Source organism: Schistocerca americana, chromosome 2 (genome assembly GCF_021461395.2).
Source record: "Schistocerca americana isolate TAMUIC-IGC-003095 chromosome 2, iqSchAmer2.1, whole genome shotgun sequence".
In the NCBI taxonomy this organism is placed as follows: Eukaryota; Metazoa; Arthropoda; class Insecta; order Orthoptera; family Acrididae; genus Schistocerca; species Schistocerca americana.
This window is the reverse complement of record NC_060120.1, coordinates 462229511-462243724: the sequence shown is the minus strand read 5'-3', so window position 1 is coordinate 462243724 and position 14214 is coordinate 462229511. Positions and strand designations below refer to the sequence as shown.

At 36.9% G+C, this 14214-nt stretch overlaps 1 protein-coding gene across 5 annotated transcripts in view; it reads right to left on the bottom strand.

Moving 5' to 3' along the window:
- The window catches only part of LOC124596207 (protein N-terminal asparagine amidohydrolase-like), a 147525-nt gene that overhangs the window by 78253 nt on the left and 55058 nt on the right, over window positions 1-14214 (bottom strand). For all 5 annotated transcript variants that reach the window (XM_047135258.1, XM_047135256.1, XM_047135257.1 and 2 more), the window contains exons 3-4: window positions 12764-12829; window positions 12401-12583 (exon numbers count right to left, since the gene is read on the bottom strand). In XM_047135258.1, coding sequence (XP_046991214.1) covers window positions 12401-12583; window positions 12764-12829 — 249 coding nt within the window. The remainder of the gene's footprint in view (window positions 1-12400; window positions 12584-12763; window positions 12830-14214) is intronic.

Sequence of the window (14214 nt, the reverse complement as noted above, 5' to 3'; positions counted from 1 at the left end):
CTCAGAAGTGTGTTCCTGAGCCAGAGTCCTATCTAGACTTATCAGGGGTTCCATATCACTCCAACTGCACACACCCCACACCATTACAGAGCTTCCACCAGCTTGAACAGTCCCCTGCTGACATGCAGGGTCCATGAATTCACGAGGTTGTCTCCATACTTGTAAATGTCCATCTACTTGATACAATTTTAAATAAGACTGGTCTGACCAGGTAAAATGTTTCCCGTCATCAACAGTCCAATGTCAGTGTTGACAGGCCCACGTGAGGCATAGAGCTTCATGTCGGGCAGTCATCAAGGGTAAATGAGTGGGCCTTTGGCTCCGAAAGTCCACATCGATGATGTTTCGTTGAATGGTTCACATGTTAACACTTGTTGCTGGCCCAGCATTGACATCTGCAGCAATTTTCAGAAGGGTTGCACTTCTGTCATGCTGAACAATTCTCTTCAGTCATCGTTGATCCCATTCTTGCAAGATCTTTTTCCGGCCGCAGCGATGTCAGAGATTTGATGTTTTACTGGATTCCTGATATTCACAGTACACTTGTGGAATGGTCATACAGGAAAATCCCCACTTCATCACTACCTCAGAGATGCTGTGTCCCATCTCATGCAACGACTACGACACCACGTTCAAACTCACTTAAATCATGATGAACTGCGATTGTAGCAACAGTGATCAGTCTAACAACTGCACCAGACACTTGTTGTCTTATATAGGCATTGCCAACCACAGCACCGTATTCAGCCTGTTTACATATCTCTGTATTTCAATATGCAAGCCTATACAAGTTTCTGTGGCGCTTCAGTGTACATCAACTTTTAATACATCTAACTGTTTTCCGGAAGGTGTAAGGGGAAGGGCATATTGGAAGCCTTTTATTAGCATTTCCATTTCCTTCATGGAAAGAACTGTTTCAGTTAAATTTACTACTTGAACTGAAAAAAAGTTTTGTTTATGTTTTGTGATTATGGCTGCATTACGTTTGCATAGGTTGTTTACTCTGTGTTTTTAGTGTAAGTACATCTCCTGGATTATGTTATGCACTATTTCAAGTATTTCACTATCAAAAACTTCAAATTCACATGGGTTTAGAATGTGTGTAATTCATATATACATCACTTTAAGATTGTCCTTGACACTGTATCAGTTTTTGATTTCTTTCTTTATCTATACAGGAACTGTGACCTTCATTGCTTCTTTTGCTGCAGCTGACGCACTTCTTGACTTGATGCACACGTATTTCAGTGTAATATTTAATTTTTGGCATTGTTTACTGAACCAAATGTGCTGTGCTGCCTTCGATTTTTGCTTGAGTAACCTGCTGTATAGGACAGATGGAAGTGCTGTATTGGCACTATTAATATTATTTATGGATTATTTTGTTGCTTCTTGGTAGAACAGTTCCATATTTAAGTTTGGAAAACATGTACACTGTTTTCATTCTAATTATGTTTGTTTATTTCAAACTAGTTTTCAGCTATTACAACATTTTACACAAAAAACAGAGAAGAAAAATGTTGCCCTATGTGTATGTCCCATCTACAGCAACAGTCACATCTAAAACTAAGTGGGGTGCTACACCATATATAGGAAGGCTATCTGACAAATTAGCCAAAATGTTCAAATCCTGCACTTACAAAACTCCATCTTATGTAACAGGCTCCATTTGATGTACGAGGACAATAACCCAGATACTATTCAACAGCATAGACAAAATAGATCTTTTAAGTAACCATGGTGTTTACAAAATCACTTGAATGACTGCAACTGACTGTATATTGATCAGATAGGCAAGCCATAAGAACTAGGCTGATTGAACTTGTACGAAGCTGGGGATTACATAAGTCAGACTCCACCTTTGTCGAACATGTGTTGAAGGAATAACACAAATACCAAGTCCACAGAGAAGCACTACATAAAGCCAACAAAGGAAGAAAACTGAGCCTATTACAAGTACTTGAGGTAAACAGACATTTAGCTCAAAATCCCCGGCTGGTTCTAAATGATCAATTACAGATGAGCACATCCCCACTTTTGAGCTTCACATGATGCAAACAACCAGCCACGTACTCACGAACTGCCACAATGACACATACTGCTACAGAAAATTAAAACATAATAGAATTTCCTATTCCTGACATTGCTTAGCCAACAAATTTCAACAATATAAATTGTAATACTGTAGTGATATATATTTTAACTGTGTACTGTGCTTAACATTGCCCACTGTGTAAAAATGTTATTTACAATGTAAAACATGTTTATTGCTCAACATAAATTACTAGTGCTCAGTTAGATGGTTTTGAACCAATATTGTGACCTCGCGAACTATGTCATCATAGCCATATAACCTGTAATACTGTAAGATCATGTATTTCAATTATTGTGTATAATTCTGTCCATTGCTTACTATGTTAAAAATCAGGTTTGTTGCAAAAAATAAATGAAGAGTGTTCAGTTTAACAGTTTCTCAGCCAATGTCAAGACCTCACAAAGAAATAAAATAAAATAGCATTATAAGCTTTTAACCTGTAATATTGCGTAGTTAAATTATTTATTGTGCTAAACATTGTCCATTGTGTAAAGTGTGATTCAAAGTTAAGAAACAAATTTGATGCACAATACTATATGAAAGTGACTGTATCTTCGCCTATAATGCTTGGTTACCTAAGAACCAGTGTCCTTTGCAGACACTAGAAACCGAAAACTAGCTTGAGATAAACCAAAAGCTGTAGAACAAAAACAGTGTACTAGTTATTCAACTTTAAATATGGAACTGTTCTCTAAGATGTAATGGAAGAACCAATAAATAAAAAATGATATGAATAACTTTTTAATGAATGTAAGTTTTGGCACCGTGAGGGGTGAAATAAACAGTTATAAAATTCTTTTACAATGCACCCAAGGAAATAAATTGTCTGTCAGGTTAAGCATAAGATTATTCAACTGTAGATCAAACCTTTTTCTTTTTAACAGCTCGATCTATATCACAGATTAATTCCTGAATAGTCATTTTAATAGAAAAAGGCTTGTAAATGGACTGCATGTAGATATATACAATGTGTTTCACTATTCAGGTTACACACTTGTAGAGGTTGTAGAAGGGCCTTAGTAGATCAAGTTTCACTGAGGAACCCATGCCAGGAAATGTCATTGAACAACGCTACAGAGCATCAAAGTTATATGTGCTGGTACCTGTAACTGTACGTATACACAAGGTGAGTCCATGATGGTGTTACAAACTTTCAATGATGACAAAGAAGGATAAATGTATCAATTTGAGGTAATGGCCTCTGTACCGGAATTGAACAAGTCGAAAGCTATAAGCAAAAACTGTTTTGATACTTCCGACAGTGGGACACACGAACACAGGGTAGGCAACTTTCAGAGGTGACAGTATGGACCAAAACAAGAAAAAAAGTCTAGCTACGAGAATTTCTTCGCTGAAGAAGATGTGTTTCACACTAGCAAAGATGAACAAGTGCTCATAGCTCCTCAGGTATGCATTTTACAGCCCATGTTCACTAGACAATTTTTCTTGTCTGAGTACATACTACAACCTCTGAAAGTTGTGTACCCTACATTCTTAGCAACAGCAGTACCAGTACATGTATTCCACTGTCAGAATTATCAGAATTATTTACGCTTATAGCTATCAACTCATTCATTTCTGAACCAGGGACCCTTACCTGAAATTGATACATTTACCCATCTCTATTATCCTTGAAAGCTTCTAACATCATCATGGAATCATCCTGTATATAAACACTTACAGGCATCAGTGCCTTTAACATCGATGCTCTGCAGCAAGATGACATTTCCAGACATGGGTCCCTATGTAAAACCTGGTCTACTAAGTCCCTTCTACACCCTCTAGAAAAGTGTAACATGAACTGTGAAACACCCTGTATATACTTGTTTAGGATATTGCAGCCATGCACCATCAAAACAGAAAAATCATTTTACAACATGTATTCACAATATTTGATATTATTAGTAACATATACACATCAGTTGGTTCTACTAAGAAATTCATCAATGGAGTACGACGGAATAGAAGGAATTCACCACTAACAAGTCTTAGGGTCCTTTTCAACTGAACTTCATTAGTAGTTAAATTTTCAGGGCTGCTAGCATCTTATTGAAAATATGTGTTCCTGAATAATGAACACCGTTTTGGACCAAAATAAGTGACTTAAAATCTTCGTGAAAATTATTCTTATTTTTATTATTGATTCCTTGAGCTAAGCCACTGATGTGAAAAAAAGAGATATATTTTTAATGACAAAGTTCATTAAGGAATCCCTAGTTCCCTACACAGGCCTTTGCAGGATGGTCTTGAGTTAACACCACAAATAATTCTTATTACATGTTTTTGGACCCAGGAAACTTAAGCTTAGCTTGATGAGTTACCCCAAAAATATCCCATATGACATTACTGAATGAAATTAAGCATACTATGCCAGCTTTTTTATATCACCTATGTCTGACAACATTTCCACTGCAAATAGAGGTTTGTGTAGGCACTTCAGCAGTTCTGTGCTGTACTCCTCCCATATGAATTTTAGTATCAAGCAGTAATCCCATGAATTTGACACTGTCAACTTCTTCTATATGTTTCTTGTAATATTTTAGGTGTACACTGATGGGAAACCTCTTACAAGTTCTGAACTGCATGCAGTGTGTTTTTCAAAGTTTAGTGACAAGGAATTGGCTAGGAATTATTTATTATTGTTCCTGAAAATTTCATAAACCAATCCTTCTATGACTACACTTGATTTGCTGTTTATTGCAATGTTTGTATCATCTGCAAATAAAACAAACTTAGAATCTATTAAAGTTAAAGCTGAAAGGTAATTAATTAACTCTTACACAAAGACACAATAACTGCCTAACAAAATCTTATAAACAATTGAACATTGGAATCATTTCAGAATTTTAACATAGCTGGAATAATAAAAAATATTTTGTAAAGACATTTCCTATTTAAAGCTGAAGAGGCTTTACACATGTGTTCATAATGTGCACTATAGACTATGTAACACAAGACTCAGAACAACACTTAAAAATAAATGAAAAGTGCTACTTTGTAAAATGGTTGGCAGCACCAAGTATAGTAAAAGAGAAATGAACAGTAAAAGCTATCATGGGATGCGTGTTCTGGCCAACAGCTGCTAATACATTTCAACCCAATTTATTTTCTTTTCTTTGTCTTTCGCATTAGTTCCTGAATATTCAGCAAAAACTTTACATTCACTGTTGATTTTGTCATGGTGTATCCTGGTGCAGAGCGATGTAAAATTTGGATTGTTAGATGAAAAACTGTTGCTTATATTCCCATTCGCAGACTCTGTGTGCTCATTTAAGGAGCTAGAAAGTGGACATTATATGATCACAGTTACAGTCTGTTAAGAAAGAATAATGCTAATTTAGGAGTTGCTAATGGTGCTTTAATTTCATGCTTCATTGTTCAGTTGAGAAGTGCATCTTCCTGGGATAGTCAGAGCTAGCAGATGTTAATAAACTTTTTAGATGCTCAAAGTATGTGTTGTGAATGTATCAGTTTGAATAATGAACACCGGACTGCACAACAGAAAGACTATATCCAATTCAGGTGACGAGTCGGCATGATCATAATTCTGTGCTTGTATGTGTGTACAGCTATTCTGAGGTAGTGTTACCTTAAATAAACATTAAATGTTGACTTTTCTTTTACCATTCGGTCTTTTTTTAATTCCTGGTACTCTAATTCTGTTCTAATTCTTAAACTTTACTTAAACATAAATCATTAACATTCTGCAATATAAAACTTATATTACTTCCTACTATTTGAAATAAAATTTCATTGTCTTGAGATACATCCTGTCCTACATTTTAGCAGTTTGAAGGTTAGTAACTGTAGCTAGTTGTGTCTAATATATTACAAACAGAACAAAAAATTTAAAATTTCAACTGAATCATTAAATGTCATAACTGTGGATTGTATGGCATTTTCACATTCATTTTATTCCCTCTCACAACATTAGCAAGGAACATTAATTTCTCAGTGAAGTTAAAAAGCCCAACGTTTCTATTACTCAACCAGTTAGCCACTTTAGCCAATAATGTTTACCCAGAGATCCCATTTGGAACAATCTTTTACAAAATAAATTGGCCATCAGGCAGTAGGCACAGTCACAAAGACAAAAAGAGAGACAGCTAATGTGACAATAAACTTGACCACCAACAAAATTTGGAAGTCCAGTAGTCTGCATAATTTGGCAACTTCCTCCTCCTCCTCCTCCTCCTCCTCCTCCTCCTTCTTCTTCACATTCTTATTAGTCCTTTTTATAGAGAAAGTGTTCTCTTTTGGTCAAGTTACCCTTTGCTTTATGTGCTAGCAGTCTAGTGACAAACGGCGTGCAGTGTACATGATGGATTCGACGTTCAAGATTACTCACTGCATTATAACTTCTATACCATATTTCACCTACGCATAAAGTGCGTGATTAATGGGACCACAATAGTGTGTTGCTAACTAGGGCACAATCACATTTTCCCTCCATTTCAGTCTAGGAGTAGTCATGTATATGTTGACACACCAGTAAGAACTGACCAGTTCAAAAATATTGTCGTGACAGAGCTGTTGACTAAATGTCTTCTTCTCAACACTTCATTCTGGAGATTTCACCCTCAGCCCAGAAGGCTGCAGACCTCAGCTGTAGACAAGGTGGTTCCTTCACACCGCAGCAAGCACCTATGATCCACAATGCCTGCTGACCCCTTCATTTTGGCAAGTATAAAGTTATTTACTGCATTCTGTGAGTTTCCATAAAAACTATCTACAATACACTAAGTGAATACTGTGCAGTGCATATTTTATGGAAATGCAAACAGGCTGTCCAATTCTGATTTCTATCAATGGAGTCCTGAATGAGATGCTGGTCAAAAGTAATATAAAAGGCATTTAAGTAGATTTAATTCAGAGCTGCCCCCTTTTTGAAGCTGCTTAAGACATTAAGTGGCTGCTCATGATGACATCACAAAATTTCAAGATCAAGACAGCAAAAGTGGCCATGTGACAATTACTTGTTCAGTATATGATGTGAGCAAGCCCAAGTATATAGAGTAAATTACCTAAAACTTTCAACTGTTTTCTTTTGTGAACTGTTCAAAGAAATCAAATTGAGATTTTTGGCATGTGATAGTGAGCAGGGGCAATTAATTTGATTGTTCATTTAATATACTTAACTCTTGCATCAACCAAGATTCTGAAGCACTGTCGTTGTTTTTTAAATGGACCAATATGCTTTTTTATGGCATTTGAAAGCTTCTGAAAAACTATTACAGTAATATAAGGTTTGTTAAAGATGGCATTGAAACTTTTCAAAAATGTATCCAAGAAATGACCAAAAATTGACAGAATCAATTATTACATTGTGAACACTGCCAAGGAGGCAACTTACTTGTGAAAAAAAGAATGAAATATGGAAAATTTTGGCTGATGCAATTTTGGATATTTTTCCTCTTCATTCTTACTGCAAGGAAACAATAATAATCTATGTGTTCATTTCTTCCATAATGTTTTGCAACTGAATTGCGTTCTAGTTATTTGCTGCTTCATTAAAGAAGTTAAAAAAACCTGTCAACATACACTGGTTCCTCTGCAATCTGAACTGACAACTGAAACAGCCTTTGCTTTAGAACACAACAGAAGTTATCTGTGTCTACTGTACAATTCTGGTGCTCACCACCCGAATACTCAGCCATGCGTGTGGCATACAGCCTCAATACCAGGGACTGTTTGTTCTATCAATACTTGCAAGGGAAAATTCCCATCGTAACCCCCTCAGATTTAGTAATAAGAGGGTCCAGTGAACAGCTCATTAAAAACTGAACACAGATCAAGCATGAAAACAGTAAGAAGGTGTAATGAACTGTGAAAAAAGCAAAATAGAAACAGTGAACGATAAAAGAACAAGAAGTGCAATATAGAGCAGCATGAAAGAGCAACAGCAATATGGTTTAGTGGTCACGGTATTGTACTGCAAGTGGGTGATCAGAGTTCAAACCCCCAATGTGCCAATTTTTCTTTTTCTTCCCCGCTATTCACTGTATTCAAATTTGTGTCTGTGTTGTTGTGTAATGTCTGTTTATGGTGTATGGAACGGAGCTATAATGACAATTGGTTCTGCACAACTACTCTATTAAGAGCCACTACTCTATTAGCAGCTGAAAGGAGGCGGCTCTTGAATGGGAACTGCAAACATTTGATGACATGGAGACAAGTCAACCAAATTCTCCACTGGAAAACAGGTCTTGTGTGTCATACGCAGCATTAGTGACAGTACAAGTGTCATATGAAAGGAATCTCTTACTGATGCACCTAATTTGTACACCTGGCAAATGAGTGATATATGCCTCCTTGCCCGATTTATGTGCTTGTGTGAACATGAATGTGGTCACTCCCAAGGAAATGATAAAAACATAATATTTTGTCACATAAGCTGCAACAAATGTACACAACAGTTTTGCAATCACACAGTTTCTCTGTGATGTGTCAAAACATATTTTTAATGTTTTTGAAGTTGCATTCTGTTTTGGAAGTTTTGATTCCTGAATTCCTATATTGTAACATAGTTCACACATGTTTATTTGTTGTTTTCATAGGTCTATAAGGTATCTCGCCTGCTCTCACTATTCATCACATTTACTTTCGATGGTAATGTGTTATTACCACATGACACACATTCTATAACCAATGTATAGTATGACAACTGCCAACTAACATTTCAGTGACTGGACAGACAATTCATAATGTTGTGACAATAAATAAATAGATGGCGTGAGGGAGTTTTGAATACTGCTCATCCGCTTTACAGTCCAACACCGTGACCACTTAACTATGATGCCATGTATTTACATTTTTGCTCTATATTGCACTTGTTAAGCTTGGACCATTCACTGTTTCTATTTTGCTTTTTTTTTCACAGTTCAGCACAACTTTTTCATGCTTGATCTGTGTTCAGTTTGTGACAGGCTATCCACTGGTCCATCTTACCACTAAATATGAGGGGGTTGCAAAGGGGATTGTCCCTTGTTAGTTCCATGGAAGTTTGTACCTGAGACTCAAAAATTAAATGTAGGCATTAAGGAACAAACACCATTTCTTTCTGAGGTTTCCTTAATTGACTGTCTTTAATTCTTTCACTGTAAGTTATTACTTACACATAATACAGAACTTTCCACAAACTCACAGTGTCTCTCTTAGATGGTGCACTTACCCCACAAGATGTGGACATATCAAAACAATACTAAATGAAAAGTTGAAGTTCAGTACCAGGTCATATTAATCTCATGAAAGGCAGTTTTCACTTGTGATGCATACAAACTTCATCAGTGGAGGAATGTATGTTAACAGAGGTTACATCTCTGCCTTTCATGCTGGGGGGTTTACCAGTGATAGAACTGCAGAAAATGGCAATGGGTGGGTGTGCATGGGTCAGGTATCTACCTTATCATTTATTAATTTTCTCAATTATTTTCTTTATTCCTTTTTCATTTACACTACACTATCCATCCCCAAGTTCCTCTCACCATTTTCTTCCCCTCATTTTTAATTTCACTATTCAGTTGACACTTCATTTCTCTTCCTATATCTAACTGCATCCAAGCTCTGTGAACCACTATGAAGTGCATGACAGAGGGTATGTCTCACTGTATCAGTTATTACAGCTTTTCCCCATTCCATTCACATATGGAGTGTAGGAAAAATTATTGTTTGCATGCTTCTAGGCCTGCTACAATTAATCCAATCTTATGCTCAAGATCCCTATGGAAGCAACATGTAAGGGGTTGTAATACACTGCTAGTCATCATTTAAAGCTGCATCTTGAAACTGTGTCAGTAGAACTTCTCGAGATACTTTCCGTCATCTTCAAGGGTCTACTAGTTCAGCTCTTTCAACATTCCACTGACACTCACTCACAATCTTTGACCATTTGTGCTGACCTTCTCATATACATTCAATATCTCCTGCTAGTCCTATCTGATACGGGTTCAATGCACTTGAGCAATATTCTACGATAAGTCACACAAGTGATTTGTGAGCAATTCCTTTGTAGAAGGACTGCATTTCTCTGCTACTCTACCAATAAATTTAAGTCTCTGACCTGTGTTACCCACAACTGAACCTATGTGATTGTTCAACGTCATATCTCTACTAAGTGTTACTGCCAAGTATTTGTACGAGTTTATGGATTCTACCTGTGACTTATACGATACAATCAAACAATGGAAAAACCAGTAAGGCCTTCATCAAAAATAGGCGACACACACACACACACACACACACACACACACACACACACGTACAACTGCAGTCTCAGGCAACTGAAATCCTACTTGTGCCTGAGACTGCTGTCGTGTGTGTGTGTGTGTGTGTGTGTGTGTGTGTGTGTGTGTGTCTGTTTACAATCAAACAATGGAAAATCCAGTAAGGCCTTCATCAAAAATAGGCGACACACACACACACACACACACACACATGTACGACTGCAGTCTCAGGCAACTGAAATCATACTTGTGCCTGAGACTGCTGTCGTGTGTGTGTGTGTGTGTGTGTGTGTGTGTGTGTGTGTGTGTAATTTTGATGAAGGCCTTACTGGACGAAAGCATAATTTATTATGACAGTCATCATCTGCAAAAAAATCTCAGGTTGCTATAATACTGTCTGCAAGATCATTAACATACAACGTGAACAGCAAGAGACAAAATACACTTCCCTGGGTACAACTGAAGTTACTTCTACATCTGTCAATGAGTCTTCATCCACGAGGGGGTGCAGTGGGTAGCACACTGGTCTCGGATTTGGGAGGACGACAGTTCAAACCCGCATCCAGCCATCCTGATTTATGTTCCTCCATGATTTACCTAAATCACTTCAGTCAAATGCCAGGATGGTTTCTTTGAAAGGGTACAGCTGATTTCCTTCCCCAATGTTCCCTAATCTGATGGGACCAATGAACTCGCTGTTTGGTCCCTCCCCCCCCAAATCAACCAACTCTTCATCCAAGATAACATACTGTTGTTTCTCTCTCTGCCATTGTTTCTACTCTGTCCTTACTCCATCTCTGGACTTATTGGCACAGTACTTACCAATGTAATGTCTTTGACATTCTACTCTCTCTGACAGTTCCACACTTCACTTTTGTTTCCCCTCAGCCTCACAACAGAAGGGTCCTTCTCATCCTGGGGGCTGTTCCTTCTAACCTTATCCAGTCTTTCCGTCTCTTCTTCCTGAAGAAGGAGCTAATACTTCTGAAAGTTAGGATTAGAGTTCTCACTTTTCATTGTGAATATCAGTAGTACTAGAATTTTGGCTCCTGAAGGCTAGCCATTCTGTCTCTCTGTAATTTCATACTTTTCTCAAATGAATTTTCTTTTTGATTCTCAAACTGCAACCACTGTACTATGAACTTCAGCATGGAAAGAACAAGTTGCAAAACTGAAAAATCTGCATACCTGCATGATAGTGGTAGCCTGAAAACATAACATTGTTGTCTCCAAGTTATTCTCAACCCAGTCTGCTTGCTTGAATCCATGAGAAACATTCTTAATGACAATATTTTGAAAAGGATAGTTTGCTACTCATGATAGAGTCACAGACAAGCAAAACAAAAAGACTACACTAGACTTTACTATACTAGACTACATGGCTGAAAGTTTAAATGTATAGCAGACTAGTCTTTCTTGTGCCTGTCTGCGACTCAGCATCTCCTCTGTATGGTGAGTAGCAATCTACCCTTTTCATAATATAGTCTTGTTCCATCCTGTGTTTTCCATTTAGAAATTTCCTTAAGTTTGTCTTAGATTAGTCCACATTATATGCACTGGTCTGGATTGTATTCAATTATAAATGCTTGTCCTATTTGAGATTTGATGACAGGTTTTGGATTTGTACATTCTTTATGGACTGATTCAAAACTTTGAACTGATATCATATTACTTTCTTCCTACTCAAGTTACCAACAACACAACATTTTTTATCTGCTAATGTGAGCATTACCTATCTTAGAGCTCCCTGAGTAATCATTAAAGCAATCTCTTCATATTTTTATTCATTCATAAAATTGATTATCTATCAGGAAGACCTCATTTTCACTTTTTTCTCTTTGTAACCATTGGGAACTGTAGTTAAAAGTTCTCATTTACTTGGAAAAGCAAATACATTCAGTTAATGTGAATAACTAAAAATGGAAAGTATTCACAGTATATTAGCTTCAACAGATTTCTGTAACTGATTTTTTTATCAGCCCATGGCATGTTTCAGTAGATACACAGGTTTTCAAATAGATCGGGCAACTATAATGTATTCCAATTTAGTGTAAAGTAAAGAGAAATGAAATCTACCACTTACTCATTACAGAAGCAAATACTGTCTCTGAAAAGTTCTGTGCATATCCAAAAGCTCCAAACACTTGTAATTCCATCTTTCCATCAGAGCTTCCACCAGCAATCTGCTTAACACTCTCAATCATTCTGGCCACACAGTCTGCAACTCCTCCACCGTCCATATGGGACAGAGCTACTGCCCCACAAACTGGGAACAAAACAAGTCACTCCATTTCTGAAGATAAAATGATACTTTTAAATTACATATGAAGTGTTACTTTTACTCTGATTTGTGTTCTTTTTCAGATATCTTAAATAAATGATTCATTCTGGAGTATAACTTCCCAAAATTGGGAAATTTTAGTAATGGCTTATATTGCAGACTTACCTGGATGTCTAAGTACAGCAATAATACATGTCGTTGCATCATCAGATCCTAAGACCTCTACATTTGCTGAAAAAAAAGAAAAAAATACAAAAAGAAACTATACTTCCAGTAGCAATAATTTTTTCAACAATTCTTAAATAGCTTGACGTACATTGACCCACCATGGGGAAAAAATTCCAACTTTCCAAATGGCAAGGTCAGTTTAAACAAGGCTGCATTTGCTGCCTTATTACATGGATGATGTGAGGCAGAACCACTAAAGGGCACGTCATTGTTAGAGTAGCTCTGAATGTTGCCTGCAGATATTAAGAATTTTAAAGAAATGTAGTTTTGGAATAACATCTCAATATATATTCTGTATCTGCATCATTGATCCAAGCTGCAGTTTAATTAAAAATGCATGATCATGCAAATTTTTTTGGTATCAGCACTATATTATGATGATGTTGCCCCAAATCGCTATCTAATCACAACTTTTAATCAAAATGACAATTTCATTTCTCTTTGTTAGCCTACAGATTATTGCTGGAGGAGGATATTTTCTCAGATTTCACATTGCCTGTAAAATTCCCATCAATCTGTTAAACAAATCACTGAACCAGATAATGGTCCAACTTTTCTTTTCACATCATACCTGCATAAAACCTAATGCTTTTGGTCATTACCTCCACCATCTTGCTAGGAGCAAGGAACCAATTACCAAAAATTGTTTTGGATTCTCATTTTATTCCGTGTAGTATACCAGAATCATTTGCGCTACCCATTACATTCACAAAGGATATATCACCTAAGCCTAAATATCTCTAATTTTACTACCATAGTCATTATGTGAGATGCATGTTGGTAGAAACAATAATTTTCTTGACTCATTTTAAAATTTTGGTTCATGGAGCTTTGTGAGTCAGGCATTCCACAATACGTAATGCATTTCTTGTGTAGTTTTCCAAAATATTCTGTGATACTCTCAGGGTGACTAACTAGTTCTTCCACTATCTGAGTCTGGAACCTGCCTTTTCCACAATCAGATTTTCATTGTTATGACAGATTGCAGTGAATGATCTCTTTGTATCAAGAGCTTGTTTCCAGAGATAACTGAGTGTAAACCATTGCCTGTGGATGCATACACAGGGTGTCCCAGGATGAATGGTCAGTATGCAGGGATATTATGCGAATGCTGATTTGAAGCAAAAACCCTCTATGAAAATATACCCTATTCCAAATAGTTTCCGAGATAGAACAAGTTTAATGTACTTGTGAGGGAAAATCTCAACTGCATTTATTCTAATTGCTGGACTTGCTGTGGTAGTGCAATGAACTGGCCCCCAATATAGCCAGACCTTACACCACTGGATTTTTGTTTATGAGGTTGGATGAAGTCTGCGATGTACAAACAAAAGTTGAATGTGTGAGACGAACTGCTTTGTCACATAAGGGGCATTGTTGCCCTCAGT